A 20,771-nucleotide genomic window follows, 5' to 3' on the forward strand; every position below is an offset into this window, starting at 1 on the left:
CTGGCTCGATGGCGCCTGTCCCGCCGCTGCACACTGCCGCCGGGCAACCGCTGCGAGGACAGTGGCGAGTGGCCTCTCTCAGCATCCAGCTCTCGCCTTCACACCGAGACCGCGCAGCGGTGAGCACTGCTGAGGCCGTACCCCTTGTCTTCTTGGCTGAGGTGCAGGCACTGCCGAGGCCTCGGGGCCTCGCCGTGAGAGGGTCCTCTGAGGAGGTCCGGGGCATGCGCGGCGCGTCTCGGCCGCCATGTTGAGTGTGGCTGCCGCGACTTGCCCATTCCTCGGTCCTCGTCCCACCAACTGTATGGTGATTGGAAAGAGTGCTTATTGATCGCTTTAGCGCTAACACGAGGGGGGTTCCGCAGGTGACTTCAGCGCTCGGCCGCTTTTGCCCAGAACGCCCTCCGCAGGTGTAAAACGTGGGCGCCGGGCCTGAGGCGCTGAGGGGGCGTGGCGGGGGCGTGGTCGGCCGGCCCGAGGCTATAAAAGGGCGCGGCGGGGCCGCACGCCCCCGCACAGGCTGAAGATGGCGGCGCTAAGGGCAGCGGGGGCTGCGTTGCTGCGGCCCGGGCGCAGGGAGGCGGTGGTCAGGCTGGGCTACCACAAGAAGGTGAGGGACTGCGGGGACGGGGAGAGAGGACATGGGACATGTGGTGGTTGTTGGCCAGAGGGGCAGGATCCATCCAGGGGGATCTGGAGAAGTGGGTCTACGTGAACCTCGTGAGGTTCAACAAGGCCAAGTGCAAGGTCCTGCACCTGGGTCAGGACAGTAGCCGGTATCGATGCAGGCTGGGAATGACGGGCTGGAGAGCAGCCCTGTGGAGAAGGACTTGGGGAGGAAAAGCTGGACATGAGCCGGTACAGCGTGCTCCCAGCTCAGAGCCAACTCTGTTCTGGGCTGATCCCCAGCAGATCAGCTCTGGAATCCTCACCACAGCAGAGACACAGACCTGGAGTGGGGCCAGAGGAGACCACAACAATGATGGGAGGGCTGGAAGTCGTCTGCTGTATGGCCAGCTAAGAGAGTTGGGGTTGTTCAGCCTGGAGAAGAGAAGGCCTCCAGGGAGACCTTCTGGTGGCCTATCAGTGCTTAAAGAGGCTGAGCAGAGAGCTGGGGACAGACATTTGAGCAGGGCCTGTTGGGACAGGACAAGGGATGAGGGTTTAAACTAAAAGAGGGAGATTCAGAATGGAGAAAAAGAAGAAAAGTTTGACACTGAGAGTGGTGAGAGCCTGTCCCAGGTTGCCCAGAGAGATGGTAGCTGCCCCATCCCTGGCACCATTGCAGGTCAGGTTGTTTGGGGCCATGAGCAACCTGCTCTGGTTGCAGAGATCCCTGCTGGCTTGCAGAGGGCTTGGAGTGGGTGACCTTTAAAGCTGCCTTCCAGCCTCAAGCACTGCATGACTGGTGGGTGTGGTGGTGCTGTCACAGGTGGTGGATCACTACGAGAACCCACGCAACGTCGGCTCCCTCGACCGCAACTCCAAGAACGTGGGCACCGGCCTGGTGGGCGCCCCGGCCTGCGGCGACGTCATGAAGCTGCAGGTGACCTTGGGGACGCGCTGGCACGGGAGAGGGTGTCCCCCGAGGCTGCTGCAAGGCCCAAACCTGCCCCTCAGGGGTGCAGCGGAGTCTTCCCTCCTTGCACTCCAACCCCGGAACATCCCTTGGGGCCCAGGCAGGCTGTGTCATGCTCTGCTGGGCCTGAGAGGGTGGCTCCGGGGTGGCTGTTGGGGCCAAGCTGGCTACTGAGATGCCACCACTGCTGTTGCAGGTGGAGGTGGATGAGCATGGGAAGATCGTGGACGCCCGGTTCAAAACCTTTGGCTGCGGATCGGCGATAGCATCGAGTTCACTGGCCACAGAGTGGGTCAAAGGGAAAACGGTAAGGGCTCAGAGGTGGCACCACAGAGAGCCTGCAGAGCCTCAAACCCACCTGTGTCCTCTGCTGGGGTCACGCAGGAAACGCTGGCCTGGGAATCCCAGTGCTGGCTTTGTGCAGCAGGAAAGGGGCCAGCCCTGCTCGTGGCCTGACTTGTAGGGCAAGAGTTGCCTTTTCCAAGAGTATCCACTGATGAGCTGGGAAGTACTTTGTGTCTTGTGCAACCAGCAGAAACGTGGTGATTGCAGCTTCTGGCAGAAAGGTTAACGGTGGAGTATTTTTAGATGATTTAGAGCTCTTTTTTCTGCCAGACAAGAAGTTTCTTTTTTGGATTAGGATAGAAAACAAGCAGAGCTAGAGCAGAGTAACCCTCAGTATGACTGGTGAGCTTTGCTTCATTCCCACTGCTGCTTAGGTTGAGACATTCTTAATTCCAGCATCCTTCACTGCCTCTGGCAATGGAGATGTTCTTCCATGTGGATTCTGGAGCCTTAAAGCACTCTCTCCAGGTGCCTTTGTGGCTTGTGTTGTACCTCACGTGAGCAGTGACCTCATGGTGTCTGCCTTTCAGGTTGATGAAGCGCTGAAGATCAAGAACACAGATATAGCCAAAGAGCTCTGCCTTCCCCCAGTCAAACTGCACTGCTCCAGTAAGTAAAGCACCCAACAAAGTTCAAACAACTGCAGATGGTTGGATGGGAGACTTCAGGAAGCACCACAGCTGCTTCTGAGTCTTGTTTTCCAAATAAAGCTTCTGCACAAGGAACAAGGTTGGCAACACAGGAGGAAGTTACTTGTGTTCAGATTTCAGGGTTGTTTTAAGATCTCTTTGATCTTTTGGACTTTGTGTGGTAAGTGTTTAAAAGATCAGAATAAGATGCAGGCTGCAGTGGTAGCTGCTGTTGGCTGCTCTTGTTTTTACACCATCTTTGGTGCTAAGTCAGAGAAGGGCAACAAAGCTGGTGAAGGTTCTGGAGATCAGGTTTTGGGAGGGGAGGCTGAGGGAGCTGAGATTGTTTGCCCTGAAGGAGGAGTGTGAGAGGAGACCTCAATGCTCTCTACACCTACCTGAAAGGAGGTTGGAGTGAGGCTGGTGGTGGCTTCTTCTCCCAAGTAACTAACAGGACAAGAGGACCTGGCCTGAAATTGTGCCAGAGGAGGTTTAGCTTGGGCACGAGGAAAAATTTCTTTGCTGCAAGAGTGGTCAGGGATTGGATCAGGCTGCCCAGGGAGGTGATGGAGTCAAAATCCCTGGAGGTGTTCAAAAATGATTAGTAGTGACACTTGGGGACATAGAATCAGAGAACGGTAGGGGTTGGAAGAGACTTCTGGAGATCACTGAGTCTAACCCCTGCCAAAGCAGGACCACCCAGGGCAGGTCACACAGGAACACATCCAGATGGGTGTCAAAAGTCTCCAGACAAGGAGACTCCACAGCCTCTCTGGGCAGCCTGTTTCAGTGCTCAGTCACCCTTAGAGGAAAGTAGTTTTTCCTCATGTTGAGGTAGAACTTGCTGGATTCCAGTTTGTATCCATTGCCCCTTGCCCTATGACAGGACACCACTGAGAAGAGCCTGGCCCCTTCTCACCCCCCACCCTTCAGATGTTTGGTAAACATTCACAAGATCCCCTCTCAGGCTGCTCTTCTCCAGGCTAAACAGCTCGAGGTCTCTCAGCCTTTCCTCATCAGACAGAAGTTCCAGTCCCATGGCCTCCAGTGGTCATGGAAACGTTGGGTAGAAGGTTAGACTTGAAGACCTTAGAGATGTTTCCAACCTTGACAATTCTCTTGAGTGGCTTTTCCTCATCCTTGTTTCTGGTCCGCAGTGCTGGCTGAAGATGCCATCAAGGCTGCCTTGGCTGATTACAAGTTGAAGCAAGATCCAAACAAAGGGGAGGCAGAGAAGGAAGCCAACAAGGCCTGAAGCTGCCTGCAAAGCTCATCCTCATTCCACTCTGCGGTGCAATCTCTCTAGCTGTTAGTAGGACCCTCTGCACTACTACAGGAAGCTGTAAGATACGCACAAGTTACGCACAAGGTGTCACTGCTCACCTGTGTACAGCCACTCTCCTGCTGCTTACACCTCTGGGGGCCTGGCCCTGGCCACAACCTGTGTCCTCTCACCACGTTAAAAGTGAAGAAGGCTCCTCAACTGCAGTGGCTTCTCTCAGGAGAGAAAATCCTGCTGTTCCGGTACTGGAAGGGCTGCACTTTGTTTTCTTTTTTTTTTTTTGTTGGGGGGGGGGGGAAGATGTATAGTTTTGCCTAATATTTCACAGAATTGAGTGGGAAACCTTGCCTTGGTCTCCATGTTGGTGTGAGAACTGCAGCTCAGGCTGTGTGTGGCTGCAAACTGCCCACAGACAGCAGCTGTGTCTGGCTTGCATTTCGCAATCTGCGCCTGGCTCCCTCCTCCCCCAGCTGCTGGCAGGCTGCAGCAGGCACCAGAGGGCACTGGCACTACACTGGTGGGACAGAAGCACCTCCTAGAGTTGTTTAGGTTGGAAAAGACCCTGAAGGTCATCCAGCTGTTAGCCCAGCACTGCCAGGGCACCACCAAACCATGGCCCTCAGCACCACACCTACTCAGCTTTGAAACCCCTCCAGGGATGGGGACTCTACCACTGCCCTGGGCAGCCTGGGCCAGGCCTTGACAACCCTCAAGGGGAAGAAATTGTTCCTCATGTTCAACCTAAACCCCCTCTAGGAAAACTCAAGGCCATTTTCTCTTGTCCTGCTGCTCCATGGGAGAAGAGCCTGACCCCCTCCTGGGTTGGAAGGGACCTGTAATCCAACCCCCAGCACTCAGCAGGGACAGCTGCGACTAGAGCAGATTGCTCACAGCCCCAAACAACCTGACCTGGAATGTTTCCAGGGAGGAGGCATCTCCCATCTCTCTGGGCAACCTGGGCCAGGCTCTCACCACCCTCAGGGTCAAACATTTCTTCCTTCTCTGCAATCTGAATCTCCCTCTTTCAGTTCAGACCCATGGCGATGCTGGGCTGTGAGGAAGCTCCCCAGGGAGCAGAGATGGATCTGTGCCCTCTGGGGCTGCCTCTACATCTTCTGCTGAGCTTTGCTGGAGGGGCAGGTCGTGGAGAGAGCATGCTTGGTGTGGTGCTCACCCACTTGAGCATTCACACAGCAACTGTGAGCTGCTCCCCAGCTCCCAAGCCTTTAAAAATTAACTATTTTGAGGTGAGCATCATCTGAAAATTAAATGTTTTGTGGTGCTCTGGCACGACTTACCCTCTGTGCTGCAGGCCACCACTCTCTCCTGTGCCTTCTGGTGATTGCTTTTTTGTCTTGGGGGGGAGGGTTTCCATAGGTTCCAAAACAAGGAGAAAACACATTTGGAAACATTTAAGATTTTAAACCACACCTCCCCTCCTCCCCACACCCCTCCCCCACCCCCCCCAAAAAAAAAAAAAAAAAAAAAAAAAAAAAACACCTTATTTGCCTTTTTTTTTTTTTCCCATACCTGGCCTGTTTCAAGCATTAAAAAACACATTTCAAAAGAAGAAGCTTTTCCAAATATCTGTCCCAAACTTTTCTGGGGTTGTTTTTGGTTTTTTTAAGTGCCAAGCAGGCCATGTGCTGTTCCTGCTGTGGTTTGTCACTCACAGGGCTACCCTGTGGTACCTCAGCTTGGCACTGCAAGGCCTCACCACAGGCCCATCTCCTGCAGTGAGGAATGTGCCTGCTTCCTTGGGAACAGCCCTGTGGTTTCCCAGCTAAAAAGAAAAGAAAAAAAAGAATAAATCAGGGAAGCTCCAAAATTAGCAGAAAACCTAGAATTGGTTCATTGTGCTCAGCAGAACTCTCCACAGAGTGCAACAGGGAGATAAAAGCCACCACCAGCTTCCAAGGGGAAGCTTGTGCCAAAGCAGCAACATGGGGGATACCTACCTCATGGCTGGGATAAAATTGTGGGGTTCCAGGGATAGGGGGAGGCATTGCCTTTGAGGCAGACAAGCCTCTGTTACCCCCCAGCTTTTCTTGGCCTCCCCTTCCCTGGGTGCAGCTGCAGCAGCACCAAGCCCCACCCCCCTCTCCCTCCCACCTCAGCTGTCGGCTAAGAGATAAAAAAGTTTCCCAGAAGCAACGTGTCCCCAGACAGATTTTGTGGCTGATAAACATGCCCCCAGCTCCTGGGCTGGCACCCACACAAATAACCCTCACCCCAAAGTACAGCCAGGCTGTGCTCAGGGAGCACCTGTGGACAGCCCTGGGGCTGGAGCTGAAACCACCAGCAGGGGGCTGGGACAGGCCTGAAGGAACAAAGAGAGCTTGGGGCTCTGTTTTGGCCACCCCACCGGCTGCAGGAATACACAGAGAGGACAGCTGCAGAGGAAAGGTCTTTATTATGAGCTGAAGGGTTGAGAAAAGAAGGGAAAAGTCCAGCTGGGTCGTGGGTTTGGGGCAGAAAAATGCAAGGATGGGTCCTCGCTGCTAAATCCTCTTCCCTTCTTTTAGCTGGGCAAGGTCATCCTGTCCTCATTGCTTTGGTGGCCACAACAAAGCCAGCCCATGGTGGCCAAGGTCATGGTGAGCCCCTGCTCCACTCTCCAGAGCAGGGAGCAGCTGCCATGGTCCAGCACTGCCCAGAGGCTGCAGCTCCTCCTGGCAGGCTCCCAGCACAGAACAGGACACCAGTAACGAGCAATACTTGGGATAAAGCTGGAAGAGCTTGGTGCAGGGCAAGAGCTGCCCAGCACATAACTGGGGGGAGGGGGCAGAGCTGGGACTGGGGGGTGGGGGCTGCACCCACACAGTGCCCAGGGGTGGGACAAGCCTCCTGGGAGCTGACACACTCCAGCATTGTGGAGAAACACTGCCAAGCCCCCACCATATCTGCCCAAAAAAAGCTCATGGCTTGGCCACAGCATCCCACCAGTGGAAGTGCTGATGGGGACAGGGGGGTTCGGGGGGGGGGGGGGGGGGGGGGCTTCATCGGGGCTTCCTTGAGCCACCACGTACAAACCACCATGTCCATCATGTGTCCAGGGTGTCCCCTGAGCTGGCAGCTCCTCAGGTTCACCCAGGACCAAGTCCCTTCCCTATATGCCAGGGGGAGCCACAGGACCATCCTGGGGCACAGCAGTGTCCCCTTTCCCCCCCGCTCCGGTTTCACTCGCTGCTTCCTCAGCGCCCGGATTTTGGGGAGGGGGCTCAGCAGCAGGTTGCTCATCACCCTGCCTCTTGCTTCCTTCCTCCTCCTCCTCTCTGGGGGGTTTCTGTTCCCCCTGGGGCCCGTTGGCCAGCGATGCCTTGGGCGGGGATTTGAGGTTCTGGGCGGCGGCGAGGATGTCTGCTTGCAGCTGCTGGTTGCTGTCGAGGGGCTCCTCAGCGCCGGGGTCGGGGGCTTTCTCGGGCACCTCAGTGAAATCCCGAGGCCCCCCCACCTTGTCCCGCTGATCCACGTACTTCTTCTTGGGGAAGGAGGACGGGTAGTAGGCGGAGGCTTTGTGCTTCTGCCGCACGATGACGGCGGCGCAGATGATGAAGAGGAGGACGAAGGCCAGCGAGCCCACCACCACCGCCAGCAGCATGTACTCCTTGAAGAAGTCCGCCAGCCCTTCCAGCAGGCCCCCCGGCGCCGAGCTGTTGGTGACGGCGGTCCCCGCGGCCGTCCCCACGGTGGGGCTGCTCTCCGGCGTCAGGCGGCGGCCGGGCGGTGTGGCGGACACCTCCTCGCCGTCCCCGCTGCCCACCGCCTCGGGCAGCACCGCCGCCCGCCGGGGCGCCGCTGCTCCTGCTGGGGTCACCACCACCAACGCCAGCACCACCAGCGCCGGCACCAGCGGCCAGCTGCCCAGCGCCGGCCTCACCGCCATCACCTCCCCGGGAGCTCGCAGATGGCAACCTGCGGGATAGAATCGTTCGGGTTGGGGAAGAGCTGCGGGGTCAGTGAGTCCAGGCGCTGACCCAACACCATCACAGGATCACTCAACCAGGTTGGAAGGGACCTCCGAGGTCATCAGGTCCAAATGACCACCTCAACCCTGACTATTCAACTAGACCATGGCACTAAGAGCCTCCCCCAGGCTTTTCTTAAACACCTACAGGGATGCTGGCCCCACCACCTCCCTGGGCAGCCCATCCCAATGGGTGATCTCTCTGGGAAGAACTTCTTTCTAAGGTCAAGCCTAAACTTCCCCCTGCACAGCTTGAAACTGTCCCCTCTTGTTCTGTTGCTGGTTGCCTGGGAGAAGAGACCAACCCCCACCTGGCTACAACCTCCCTTCAGGTAGTTGTAGACAGCAATAAGGTCTTCCCTGAGCCTCCTCTTCACTGTGGACATTAAATCAGGCAGAAGGGAAGGCAAAATATTAACACCCAGATCACAGGATGTTAGGGGTTGGAAGGCCAACCCCTCCTGCCAGAGCAGGACCATAGAATCTAGCACAGGTCACACAGGAATACATCCAGGTGGGTCTTGAAAGTCTCCAGAGAAGTAAACTCCACAACCTCTCTAGGGAGCCTGTTGCAGTGCTCTGTGACCCTTAAAGTCACCTCTGTGACCCTTCCTCATGTTGAGGTAGAACTTCCTGTGCTGTAGTTTACATCCATTGTCCTGTCACAGGGCACAACTGAGAAGAGGCTACCCCTTCCTGATGGAGTGAGACCCCCACACCCTACCCCAAACCAAACCCCACAGTGTGCCCACAGATCCTAAGATCATGAAGGCTGGAAGAGATCATGGCTTAATGGCTGTGGTGGTGGTAGGTCAGCAGTTGGACTCAGTGATCTTCAAGGAAGGTCTTTTCCAACCAAAACGATTCTATGGCCTCTAAGATCAAGCCCAACCACCAACCCAACACCACCATGGCCAAAGTACCATGTCTACCTGTTTCCTGAACACCTATAGGGATGGTGGCTCCACGTGGAAGGGTGTCCCCATACAAAGGGGCAAGTACAAGCATTTGAACCACTCTCCTGGATTTGGCTAGGATAGAATTTCCATCAGAGGAAGCTGGGACAGGATATAACCAAGACAGACAGCTGAACCATGACAACCACCAAGCTCAGGCTCTCATAGAATCATAGATCTGTCAAGGCTGGAAGAGACATTTGAGATCATCAAGTCCAGCTGCTCCCCATCCCACCACTACTGCTAAGCTACTACCACTAAACCATGTCCCTCAGCACCACATCCAAGTGTCTTTTAAATATCCTCAGGGTTGGTAGCTGCACCACCTCCTTGGGCAGCCTGGTCCAATGCCTCAGAACCCTTGCTGTGAAGAGATTGTTCCCAATATCCAACCCAAACCTCCCCTGGTGCAACTTGGGGTCATTTCCTCTTGTCCAGTCACTTATTGCATGCAAGAAGAGACTGACCCCCACCTAACTCCAGCCTCCTTTCAGCCAGACTAAACAACCTCAGTTCCCTCAGCTGCTCCTCATCAGACTTGGGTTCAGGACCCTTCACCAGCTTCACTGACCTCCTCTGAACTTACTCCTGAAGGTCCTGGGAGTGAACGGCCCAAAACTGAACAGAGTATTTGAGGAGTGGCCTCACCAGTGCCCAGTACAGTGGGACAATCCCTGCCCTGGTCCTGCTGGCCACACTAGTCCTGTTGCAAGCCAGGATACCATTGTCCTTCTCAGCCACCTGAGCACACTACTGTCTCATCTTCAGCTGGCCATCAATCAACACCCCCAGATCCTTCTGCACCCTCATCCCCCAGTCTTTAACCCTGCATGGGGTTGTTGTGCCCCGAGTGCAGCACTCGACCTTGTTGAGCCTCTCCTTTTTCACCCTCCTAAACATCCTTCAGCAAGCAGAACCCCAGCTCAGGTTCCCTCTGCCACCCCCTCACCCCCTCCCAACACCAACCTAGGCTCTGCATTTGTTTTGCAACGGGTGTGCTGCAAAAAAAGGACTAAAAAAAAAAAAAAAAAAAAAAAAAAGATGGAAACCAGCTGAAGCTTGGAGTTGCTCAAGCCCGGGGGACGCTGCAAGGCACGGGGCCGCTGCCAGCAGCCGACTTCAGACAACGGCCGCTGGGCTGATCAGAAAATTCCTGAAAAAAATGGAGGTTTCCAGTGGAAACTTTGACACAGGCGACGCTGCAGAGGGGCCAGCCCCCAGCGCCGGCCGCATTTCCCAACCGCTCGTCCCGGCGCAGACCGTTAGGGACGAGTCCCGGCTTCAGCCTGGCTAAAAATAGGCTGGGGGCAGGATTTCACCCCGGGTGCCGCCGCCGCGGCCGAGCGGTGCCGGCACGGGGCATGAACACCACCCCACCCCCTCCTGAGCCTTCAGAAAGGAGCTGGGGTGCACTGAACAGGGGTTCCCGGGGGTTCCTGGCTGACTGAGCATCTGTAATGTGAGGTCCCCCCTCGCCTGTGCTGTGCTGCTCCGGGCTGGATGGGGCTGGATTTGCCCCACGCCAACAGCCGCAGACAATGGTGGGTTGGAGGACATGGGATGAGCGTTTCCCACCCTGGCTGAGCTCCACATCTCTGTGGGGTTCAGGATCAGGGTGCAACCTTCTCCCCAGCACGTTCCCAGGGGATGGCAGTGTGTTTTGTCTGCCCCAAGCCTTGCAACATCAGCAAACCATTCCCCAAATGCTCCCTCTCCACATCACCACATGTGAAGGTCTCACAAAGCAGCTCCACAGGACCCCCCAGGACAATTCCCCCGAGCTCAGGCCCCCCCTGAATCCAAACCTACCTCTCATTTTCCCCCCAGAAAGACCCAAACCCAATCCAGCAGCACTGCAAAGCAAGGAGGGACTCCAGCAGCAGGACTTGGCTTTCAGGCTCCTTCTTGGCTTCCAAATCTGGTTTGCATTAAACCAGAGCAAACAAACAGTGGCAGAGGCGCCCCCAGACCCCCGACCCTCCCAGCTCACCAAAGGCGTCACCGTGCCGGGGGCTCTGGGCTCATTGCAGTAACCACAGCACTGGCAGGATAGGAGTTTTGAGGGGGCTGGGATGAGCCCCTTCACTCTCCCCCTGCTCCACAGAGAGAGGACCCTCAGCAGAGAGGGGTCCCGGAGAAGGCAGAGGAATCGATTCACTGTGAGCAAGCAGAGGTGACAAGCAGCCTTGGTCACAGTGGGGCTGACCCAAGCCCAAATGAGTGCCAAGAGCAAGGCCTCTCACCATGTCCACCAGTCCTTCATCCATATCTTCATCCCATCCCACCTCATCTTCATCCCATCCCACCTCATCTCAGTCCTTGCCCACCCCCAGACCCACAGCACATCCCCGGCTCCAGCCGGGCTGAAGGCAGACAACCCCTGCTCTGCTTCCCTGTGCTCCCCAAACGTTTGGGAAAGTCACAATGTGATGTTGTCCAGGCACAACATCCTCCAGCCCGTGCCTGGGCACACAGCCACACGGCCAGCTCCATCCCACATCCCACCATGGGGACCACATCCAGCCCTTGTCCCAGCGACACAGCCACGGGGCAGGCTGCAGCCCACTCCAGAGCCAACCCAAAACTGTGGAGCAGGCTGAAACTGTCAGTGGGATCCTCACCTCAATCTGCAGCCTCCACGTCGATGGGAAGGAGCTGTGAGGATGGGGTCTGTCCCAACACCTCACCTCCTCAAGACCCTTTCTGCCGCCTGCTGGGATGAAGCCTCCTTCTCCTCCTACTCTTCTTCTCCTCCTACTCCTCCTTCTACTTTTTCTCCTACTCCTCCTTCTCCTCCTCCTCCTTCCTCCCAGCCCAGGACCAGCTTGTTCTCATTAAGGCTGGTTTGGGGAGGGACTGTGGGAGGCCAGTGAGGGGCAGACAGCCCCAGCCCCCGCCCAGCTGAAATCCATCTGGGAGATGTTGGGGGCTTCCCAGCCTCTTGCCCTGCCAGCAAACAAGGAGCCCCAGTGCCCCCCATCTCACCAACAGCATCACTGGAAGGGGTTGCTTTTTGGGGTGCAAATGGGGAAAGGGCAGAAGAAGGGGGGTTGTTGCAAATGTGGGTTTATCCATGAGGGCAGAGGTAAAATCCCCATCCCATGGCCACATGCCATGGAGGAACAGTGGTGCTAGCACCCCCAAAATGGGTGATGCTGTGCTGAGAGCAACCGTGGCCCCCACCCAGTTCCTTCCACTGTGCTCCTGGACCCCTCATCACCCCAGCCCAGCCTCTGAGGGAGATAGTGAGAGTTTGGGGCTCCGTACCTTGGTATTATTGAGGACTGGTGGCAGTCCTGTGGCAGGGGAGCAAACAGGGACTCCTTGTTCAGGGTCCACATTCCCTCCCTGCCTTGCCCAGGGTCTCCATTCTTCCTTGTTTAGGGTGCCCATCCTTCCTCCTCCAGAGTCCCTGTCCCTCCTTATCCAGGGTCCCCATCCCTCCTTATCCAGGGTCCCCATCCCTCCTCATCCAAGGTCCCCCTCTCTGATTTCAGGAGACCATTTCCTAAACATCCCAGCCTGGAAATGCTCCAGCACAGACACCTCTGCCTTGGGGTGCAGAAGCCCACCTCTGCCTTGGGGTGCAGAAGCCCACCTCTGCGGTTCCCCAGGCCACTGCAGCAGCCACACAGCTCCCCAGGGTGTGGTTTCCAGGCTGGGGTCCTGGGGGTATGCCCTTGCCCCCCCTCCCCAGCTCCAGCAGCACCCTGCCAACACCCCCCTCCTGGGCTGAAGTTGCTCAAGAGGCTGCAGCCGGCAGTGGGTGACCTCATCCCCTTGCTATTTGCCTCTTTGCCTCCCTGGGGACACAGCCAGATCCCCCCTGAAAAACCAGCTCCAGTGCCTGGGGACTAGGACCACCCTGGGGCTGGGGGGCCAGAGTCTCCCCATCACCACTGGCACTGGGAAGCCAAAGGGCAGCTGCTGCCGTTTGGGTTTCTCCCGGCGTCGCCGAGCTTCATCCTGCCTCCCAGAAATACCGTGACCGACCGTCCGTCCGTCTGTCTGCAGCCGGCGGCTCCCTGCAGCTGCTGGAGTGGCTTTTCCCAGCATTAAACAATCCCTGCTGGAATCCTAGAGGGGAAGGGGAATGGTGAGGGGGAGACGCGGGGTGTGAGGAAGAGCAGAGCAGGGCTGGAGGAAGGCAAGTGGCAGCCAGAGTGGGGATGGGGCTGTGATTCCCTCCTGTGCGCCCAGCAAGGCAGCGCTGGGGCAGACTCATTGTCTGGGGACCCCATGCCACCCTGGCCAGGGTCCCCATCCCTCCTCATCCGGTGTCCCAACCCCTCCTTGTCCGAGGTCTACACTCTTCCCTGCCCAGAGTCCCCACTCCTCCTTGTGCAGGGTCCCACTTCTGTGTCCAGTGTCCCCATCCCTCTTCATCCAGAGTCCCCATTCCCCCTTGTGCAGGGTCCCACTTCTGTGTCCAGTGTCCCCATCCCTCTTCATCCAGAGTCCCCATTCCCCCTTGTGCAGGGTCCCACTTCTGTGTCCAGTGTCCCCATCCCTCTTCATCCAGAGTCCCCATTCCTCCTTGTCCAGGGTCCCAATCCCTCCTCATCCAGGGTCCTCATCCCTCCTCGTTCTGTATCCCCATTTCTCCTTGTCCAGCATCCCCATCTCTCTTTATCCAGGGTCCCCATTCTCTTTGTCCAGGGTCCTCATCCATTCCTGCCCAGTGTCCCCATCCCTTATCCAGGATCCCCATCCCTCTTCCTCCAGGGTCCCCACCCTACCCCAGTTGTGGTTCCCACCCCTCATCCAACATCCCCACCCCTGCCCTGGGCTGGCCCCGGGGCGGTGTGGGCTCGGGGCCGGGCAGCCCCCGGTGCCAGCGCCGCCCGGCCATTACGATGCCGTTTTTGCCTGCGGCCGGGGAGGGCTCAGCCCCGCGGCGCTGGGCAGGGCGGTGCCACCCGGGCCCCGCTGTGTAATTTGGGGCAGCAGGAACGTGGAGACCCGCAGGGCTCGGGGAGCAAACCTGCAATTTGGGGCGTTCTGGCCCTGCCCGGCTTGGCATCGGATTCCCTGGGCTGTGCCCTGCTGTGACAGCGAAATACCGGGGGGCACCACACATACAGACACAGAGAGGACACATGGCACCACTGATCCTGCAGAGCTGCAGCACCGTGCCACACACAGCACCCTGCCCAGCACCGTGCCACACACAGCACCCACACAGCATCACGACACCAGCATAGACAGCATGGTGCCACCCTCATGGACAGCATCATGCCACTATCAGGGACAGCACCATGCACAGAATCGTACCCTGGCCCTGTGCCACCCCCAGTCCCCTGCCCCACATGCCTGCTGGGGTCCCCCAGGACCCTGTCGTGCCACCACGCTGGCTTCCTACAGATTCCTCTGCTGTGAGCTGCTCTTTGGCACAGCAAGACACTGGCATGCACACGTGAGGGGACCCAGAGGGGGCAGAGCAGGTGGCATCACCAAGGAACCCACACCCAGGTTGTCCCATGTAGGGAGCTGCCAGCAGCAGCAGCTGCAGGTCCCCTGGTCCACGCTGACTCACCATAAACATTTACATTTGGAGCAGGAGTGGGGCCAGCCAAGCTGCTCCATCCCAGATGGAAAATATCCCAAGCACAGTGTGAATGTAAACATCTGGGGGAGCTGGGGGGGGGGACAGGGGGTAGGTGAGCTGCTGTGCTGCCAACCCACCCATGGGACGGCCACCAACAGAGCGGTCCTTAAGGTGGCTGCACACCCAGGGCTCAGCTCGGGGTTGGGGTGGCACAGAGATGGCTCCAGAGCCTCACAAAATGACCCAGCATGAGCTGCAGAGATTGAGGGTGGCACAAGGTTCCCAGTGAGGTGGGGATGGGGAGGTCCAGTGGAGGCCATGAAGATGCTGAGGGGCCTGGAGCATCGCTGTGAGGAGGAGAGGCTGAGAGCCCTGGGGCTGTTGAGCCTGGAGAAGAGCAGCCTGAGAGGGGATCTGAGCAATGCTCAGCAAGAGCTAAAGGACCTGTGGGGGGCAAGAGGATGGGGCCAGACTCCTAACAGTGGTGCCCAGGGACAGGACAAGGAGCAGTGGGCACAAAGTGGAACCCAGGAGGCTCCATCTGAACAGGAGGAGAAACTTCTTTGTTGTGAGGGTGCTGGAGCCCTGGAGCAGGCTGCCCAGAGAGGTTGTGGAGTCTCCTTCTCTGGAGAGCTTCCAAACTCACCTGGACATTGTGATCCTGGGCAAGCTGCTGTGGGTGCCCCTGCTTGAGCAGGGGGTTGGACTGGATGATCTCCAGAGCTCCCTTCTAATCCTTACCATGCTGGGATTTGGGGATTCTCTGTTGAATGTGGCAGGCATGAGGACTGAGAAATGGGGATGTTGAGTTCAGGTGGAGCAGGGATTGGATGTGGAGAGGGGGATGCTGAATCTGGCAGGAGTAGGGATGAAGATAGAAGGATGGGGACCTTGATCCTGTCAAATCAGGGATGGGGATGCAGGGATAGGGACACTGGGACCCACTAGGGCAGGGATGGGGATATGGGGATGCTGAGCCTGGTGGGGCAGGGACAGTCTTGGGCCACTTCTGCTCCCTCGAGTGGTTCCCTCAGGGCCAGTCACAGGGAAGGGGTCAGGCGGGTGGCTTGAGGACTGACCAGCACCTGTGTGCTGGGGGAAGTGGGACCTGGGAGCAAACCTGAGCCTCTTTCAGCCCCTGGGTACCCCACCGGATGGTGGTACCCTTGATGGCCACTCATAGCTTTGCTCTTCTCACCCCTCCCAGCCCCAGCCACACCCAGGTGGGCACAGCCCTATGAGGCCAAGAGCCTGAGCCTGCCACCACTTCTTTGGCCAGCAGGCACAAGCCCTGGGCACGCAGACACCATCCCAACAGGCAGTGATGGTCCCCAGGGTGTCCCCTCACAGGGCAGGAACACGTCACACCATCAGCCACCAGCACCCCTGCCCCCCCGCCACGCTTCCGCCCTGGCACTGCCACCCTTCCCGCTCCCACACCGTGGCACTGGGCCAAGCCCCACGCTGGCAGGGGGTCCTGGGGGCTGCAGTCCCCAGGGGTCTGGGGTTCGACCCTCAGCTCAGCAAGGGCTGGCCACAAGTTTTGCTTCCGTTCCCCCCTGGGGAGGCTGCGGCTGCTGCTGTGGGGGGAGGATGGAGAAGTGAAATCGTGGCAGAGGATGTGGGCAGGCAGTGGAGCGGGCATGGGGTTGGGGGCACTGATGGGTGCCATCCCCATCAGAAAGAGACCATCATGTCCAGGTAACACTTTAATGGGGTGGGATCAAGGACTCAGCAGCTCCTCATCACGCCAGTCCAAGTTACACCACGAATCCAAGGAGGTAGGGGTCCTCTGCCCACAAAACGGAGCGGGCACCATGCCCAGGCTCATCCCCTCGATGCTCTGGGCTGCAGTTCCCATCCACGCAGCTCAAGAGTGGTCTGGCAGGAAGCTGCTGAGAGTCAGGTTGTCACCATCCACCTCGGAGCCAGCGTGGAGCAGCGTCTTCGGGCGCTGGGCCAGGGCAGCTCTGGGGCCGTTGGTGGGCACCTCGCTGTCGGGCAGCAGGGAGGTGATGCAAACCATCTCGCTGTGGTTGAACTGGCGCCGTGCTGTCCGTGCCCGGCGCCACAGCAGGGTGCCCAGCACCCCCGTGCACACCATGAAGGTGGCAGCCACCAGTGCCAGCACCAGTATGGCCAGCAGGCACTTGCCCACCGCCCTGCTGGGCTCCCAGGGGGGTGGCACTGTGGTCCCCTGGGGCTTCGTGTGCCAAGGGGCTGAAGGAGTTGGAGTGGATGGAGACTTGGATTTCTTGACCTTGTCACCCCTGGTGGTGGCACCGAGGGCTGGGGATGTCACTGAGCTCCTGTCTGTGTCACTGCCTGCTGTCCCCTCCTTGCTGGGCAACGAGAGCCCAAGGATGGTGGTGAAGCTCTTTCGGGGGGCTGCCTGTGTGTTGGGTGCTGGTGGTGGCACAGAGCCCAGCAGCGGGTCAGGATCAGGGGAGTCTGTCTCATCCTCTGGATCCATCGTGGTTGGCACTGCAAGCCCCTGCTGCAGGCTGGCATTGGTGGCACGTGGTGGTGGTGGTGGCATAGAGCTCAGCATCAGATCGGGATCAGGGGAATCAGTTTCATCCTGTGGATTTGTTGTGGTTGGCACCACCAGTGCCCGGTACAGACTGGCATTGGTGCTGGGTGCCACTGGTGGCACAGAGCTCAGCACCAGGTCAGGCTCAGGAGAATCGGTCTCATCCTGCAAGTCCCTAATGGTTGGCACAACGAGCCCCTGCTGCAGGCTGGTGTTGGTGGTAGGTGCTGGTGTTGGCACAGAGCCCAGCAGCAGGTTGGGCTCCAGGGAATCAGTCTGATTGCTGCTGGGCAGCGTGGTGGCAGCGTGGCTGTGCCCCGCCTTGGTGGCAGGGGGCTGCTGCCCACCATCGTCCCTTCTCCTGCGGGAGAGTGGCAGGGGCTCAGCCTGGGCCTGCTTGGCTGCCCCCCAGACCCACTGCATGCCATGCTGCTGGCCTGGCTCCAGTGGTGGCACGGCCCTGCATGCCCAAAGGCTGCTCAGCACCAGCATCACCAGCACAGCCCGGCCCAGTGCCATGGGACCTGCAAGGGGAACAGAGTGGGAAGATGAAATTGGGGTGGGAGGAGGCTGAGATCCATTGTTCAGGCTGGAAGCATCCCCAGGGAGGGATCACACAGAAAGTCATGGAATGGTTTTGGTTGGAAGAGACCTTTCAGATCAAGTCCAGTCCAACCAGTAACCCAGCACTGCCAGGGGTTACTGGCAGTGCTGTACCACTAAACCGTGGCCCTCAGCACCACATCTCCGTGGCTTTGAAACCCCTGCAGAGATGGGGACTCCACCACTGCCCTCCTGGGCAGCCTGGTCCAGGGCTTGACAACCCTTTTGGGAAAGAAATTGTTCTTTATGTCCAATCTAAACCTCCCCTGGTACAACTGAGGCTGTTTCCTCTCATTCTCTCTTGATACGACGGAGAAGAGACCAACGCCCACCTGCCTCCAACCTCCTTTCAGGGAGCTGCAGACAGCCAGAAGGTCTCCCCTCAGCCTCCTCTTCTCCAGGCTGAACACCCCCAGTTCCCTCAGCTGCTCCTCACCAGCCCTGTTCTCCAGACCCTTCCCCAGCTTTGTCCTTCCTGGAGAAGGGACCCTGGCTTTGGTAGGGCTGGAGGATGTGACCACTGACCTTCTCCAGCCATGGGCAGCAGAGCTGCACTCCCTCCACCTGCAGGAGCTCAGCCCTGCTTGAGAAGAAAGTTTTGAGAGGGAAGCTGAATGCCTGGAAATGGGAAACGAGCGGTGGTGGAGGTGGCTGCTGCAGGAGGGCAGTTGCAGGATGAGTTCCCCACGCAGAAATGAAACCCCACGGACCTCACACACACACACACACACACACAGTGACAGACCCCCCCACCACAGGGTTCATCCTCCTCCTCCACTGGCCAGGCTGCTGAGGGGCTCTGGGGCCAAGCCACCATCCACAGCAGAGCAGGAGGAGAGGCAAACCCACCCCAAACCCACCTGTGTCACATCTATCAGTCACCAACACCCCCATGGCAGCTCTGGTAGGTGGAAGCCTGTGAGCTCCCTGCACCCAACAGCATCCCCAGGAGGTCCCCACATCCCTCACCTGCCTCCCAAAAACCCTCAGGGACCAGCACTGCAGAAGGCTGGCACCCCCCTGGGCACCCACAATCATCCCACCAGAGGACCCCTGAGCATCCCCTTTCCACCCACAGCATCCGCAGGATCCGGACGCCCCCCATGCTGGGACTCACCTTTGCAGGGGGGCACCACGGGACCCTGAGCTGCAGCACCAGCTGGCATCCCCGGGGGGCTGTGCCAGCACGGAGGGCACCGGGGCGGGCTCGGGGCGTCGCGGGCTGCCCTCTGCCTGCGCGGGAAGGCAGAGACGGAAGAGCTGCTGTGGTTTCAGAGAGCAGGCAGGAGGAAGGACGTCACGCCAGCAGCGAGGCCACCGAAGGATGGGGGCTGTGGGCACCCAGGATGTGGAGGTACAGACCCAAAAAGAGGGCTCCCACCCCTCTGGAAGCCCCCGGAGTGGCCCAGCCCCAGCGGTGGGGCTGCTGAGCTGCGTGCTGAGGTTGGCACCAAAAGCAGAAGTGGTGGGAAACTTGGTGCCAGGGCTGCCAGACAGCCCCCCCAGGCATGGTGTGGGCACAGACAGGGTCGGGGGAGGGGGTCATGGGACACAGAGGTAGCTCAATGCCATGAAAAGGCTTCACATGCAAGGAGGAAGAAGAGGAGGAGGAGGAGGGCAAGGGCCTGCAGGGCTCAGTGTAGTTGCAGAACCCTCACACTGGAAGTGTCTCTTGGCACTGATGTCCTTGGGTAGCAACCTGTAGGTGAGGAGCTCTCGGGGGACTCTGGGGGCCACCGGGCACGGTCCTGGCCACGTAGCTCTGCAGGGCTCACCCCACCCTAACCACAGGCAGGAGGTGCAGCTGCAGGAAGGGTGCTGCAAGAGCACATCCGCTGCAAACGCCCTGCGGCTGCTGCCAGGGCTGTAAACAGCCCCCACCCCCAGCAGGACCCTGCCCCCACCCCCTGCCATGGGCTGGGGTCACCCCAACCCTTCTCAGAACCTCCTGGCCACGAGGGTTGGATGAGGGTCCTGGTTCCTGCTGCCCCTGGCACAGAAGATGGGGTTCAGATCAGTGGGAGGAACATCTCCTGGGAGGGGACCAGGGTGTGGAAGGGTGGGCAGGGAGCATCACCCCTCTGAGGGCATCCTTGACCCACCTCCAGGCACAGTCTGGCCTTCAGGGTTGGGTCAGGATGTATCAGAGGCAGCTGAAGGTGGCAGGGAAATCACAGAACCACAGAATGGTTTGGGTTGGAAGGGACCTGTAAAGCTCATCCAGTCCAACCCCCTGCACTCAGCAGGGACAGCTGCAACCAGAGCAGGTTGCTCACAGCCCCAAACGACCTGATCTGCAATGGTTCCAGGGATGGGGCAGCTCCCACCTCCCTGGGCAACCTGGGCCAGGCTCTCACCACCTTCAGTGTCAAACATTTCTTCCTTCTCTGCAGTCTGAATCTCCCTCTTTTAGTTCAAACCCTCACCCCTCATCCTGTCACAACAGGCCCTGCTCAGAACTCTGTCCCCAGCTTTCTGACTGGCCCCTTGAAACACTGAAAGGCCACCAGAAGATGTCCCCATGGAGGGTGAAACACTGCAGCCCCAGGGAAAGATCTCAAACCCACAGGGACTGACTGATGCCTTCCAGCCTGGGCTTTTTCTGTTGGTCCAGGTTGTCCTGCACCCTTGAAGCAGGTTTCAGCTGGGGAAGAGCAGAATAAGTCCCACACCAGCTCCAGGGCAGTCTCCAGTGGTGCTGTTCCTTCTGGAGACACTATCACCCTGATCTCAGCTACCAAGACCATCAAATCTTACAGAGTCAGAGAATTGCTTGAGTTGGGAAAGCTCTCTAAGGTAAAGTCCAACCTTTACCCTAAGACCACCATGGCCATCAAACATGTCCCATGGCACCATGGCCACAGGTTCCTTGAACACCTCCAGGGATGGTGACTCCACCCCCTCTAGGGCAGCCTTCTTCAAACCCTGAGAACCCTTTCAGTGGTTTCTTCTATTCTCCAATCTAACCCTCCCCTGGCACAATTTCACCTGATAGCAAGAAGAGCCCAACCCCACCTCGCTGCAGCCTTGCAGGGAGCTGGGGTAGAGCTCAACCCCACCTCACTCCAACCTTGCAGGGAGCTGGGGAAGAGCCTGACCCCACCTCACTCCAACCTTGCAGGGAGCTGGGGAAGAGCCTGACCCCACCTCACTCCAACCTTGCAGGGAGCTGGGGAAGAGCCTGACCCCACCTCACTCCAACCTTGCAGGGAGCTGTAGAGAGCAATGAGCCACCCCCGCTCTTGGGTCACTCCCAGGCAAATCCCCAGTGTGTCCAGGTGTGATCCTAGGGATGGGACAGAGCAGAGGGGAGTGGAGGAATCCTAGAG

The 20,771-nt window shown here is 58.4% G+C and overlaps 3 protein-coding genes across 4 annotated transcripts; 1 reads left to right on the forward strand and 2 right to left on the reverse strand.

The window, feature by feature from the left end:
• The first annotated feature begins 526 nt into the window (after positions 1 to 526).
• ISCU (iron-sulfur cluster assembly enzyme) lies at positions 527 to 5,276 on the forward strand. 2 transcript variants are annotated; one of them, XR_008489360.1, is made up of 6 exons: positions 527 to 610; positions 1,433 to 1,546; positions 1,776 to 1,886; positions 2,455 to 2,533; positions 3,711 to 4,077; positions 4,864 to 5,276. XR_008489360.1 is itself a non-coding variant. In XM_054392559.1 (5 exons), the coding sequence occupies exons 1-5, from the start codon at positions 527 to 529 to the stop codon at positions 3,806 to 3,808; spliced, it is 486 nt and encodes a 161-aa protein (XP_054248534.1). In that variant the 3' UTR covers positions 3,809 to 4,124. The 2 variants fall into 2 exon arrangements, 1 of the variants encoding a protein (XP_054248534.1); XM_054392559.1 differs by lacking the exon at positions 4,864 to 5,276 and having other exon boundaries at positions 3,711 to 4,124.
• A 1,668-nt stretch (positions 5,277 to 6,944) lies between these two features.
• On the reverse strand, positions 6,945 to 7,721 carry TMEM119 (transmembrane protein 119). The gene has a single exon (XM_054392923.1). It carries the CDS (start codon positions 7,719 to 7,721, stop codon positions 6,945 to 6,947), a length of 777 nt encoding a protein of 258 aa, XP_054248898.1.
• Positions 7,722 to 16,176: 8,455 nt separating this feature from the next.
• Positions 16,177 to 18,608, reverse strand: SELPLG (selectin P ligand). The gene is made up of 2 exons (XM_054392924.1): positions 18,560 to 18,608; positions 16,177 to 17,363 (listed from the first exon to the last, which is right to left on the reverse strand). The coding sequence occupies exons 1-2, from the start codon at positions 18,606 to 18,608 to the stop codon at positions 16,177 to 16,179; spliced, it is 1,236 nt and encodes a 411-aa protein (XP_054248899.1).
• Positions 18,609 to 20,771: the final 2,163 nt, after the last annotated feature.

This window comes from Indicator indicator, chromosome 26 (assembly GCF_027791375.1).
Source record: "Indicator indicator isolate 239-I01 chromosome 26, UM_Iind_1.1, whole genome shotgun sequence".
Lineage (NCBI taxonomy): Eukaryota > Metazoa > Chordata > Aves > Piciformes > Indicatoridae > Indicator > Indicator indicator.

What these genes read in the sequence shown, in the direction of transcription:
- ISCU (XM_054392559.1), top strand. Translation starts at nt 527, where the DNA reads ATGGCGGCGCTAAGGGCAGCGGGGGCTGCGTTGCTGCGGCCCGGGCGC. An exon ending in GCGACGTCATGAAGCTGCAG is followed by an intron (nt 1,547 to 1,775) that starts GTGACCTTGGGG and finishes CTGCTGTTGCAG; the next exon opens with GTGGAGGTGGATGAGCATGG. An exon ending in AGTCAAACTGCACTGCTCCA is followed by an intron (nt 2,534 to 3,710) that starts GTAAGTAAAGCA and finishes TCTGGTCCGCAG; the next exon opens with TGCTGGCTGAAGATGCCATC.
- TMEM119 (XM_054392923.1), bottom strand. Translation starts at nt 7,721, where the DNA reads ATGGCGGTGAGGCCGGCGCTGGGCAGCTGGCCGCTGGTGCCGGCGCTG.
- SELPLG (XM_054392924.1), bottom strand. Translation starts at nt 18,608, where the DNA reads ATGCCAGCTGGTGCTGCAGCTCAGGGTCCCGTGGTGCCCCCCTGCAAA. An exon ending in CGTGGTGCCCCCCTGCAAAG is followed by an intron (nt 17,364 to 18,559) that starts GTGAGTCCCAGC and finishes TTCCCCTTGCAG; the next exon opens with GTCCCATGGCACTGGGCCGG.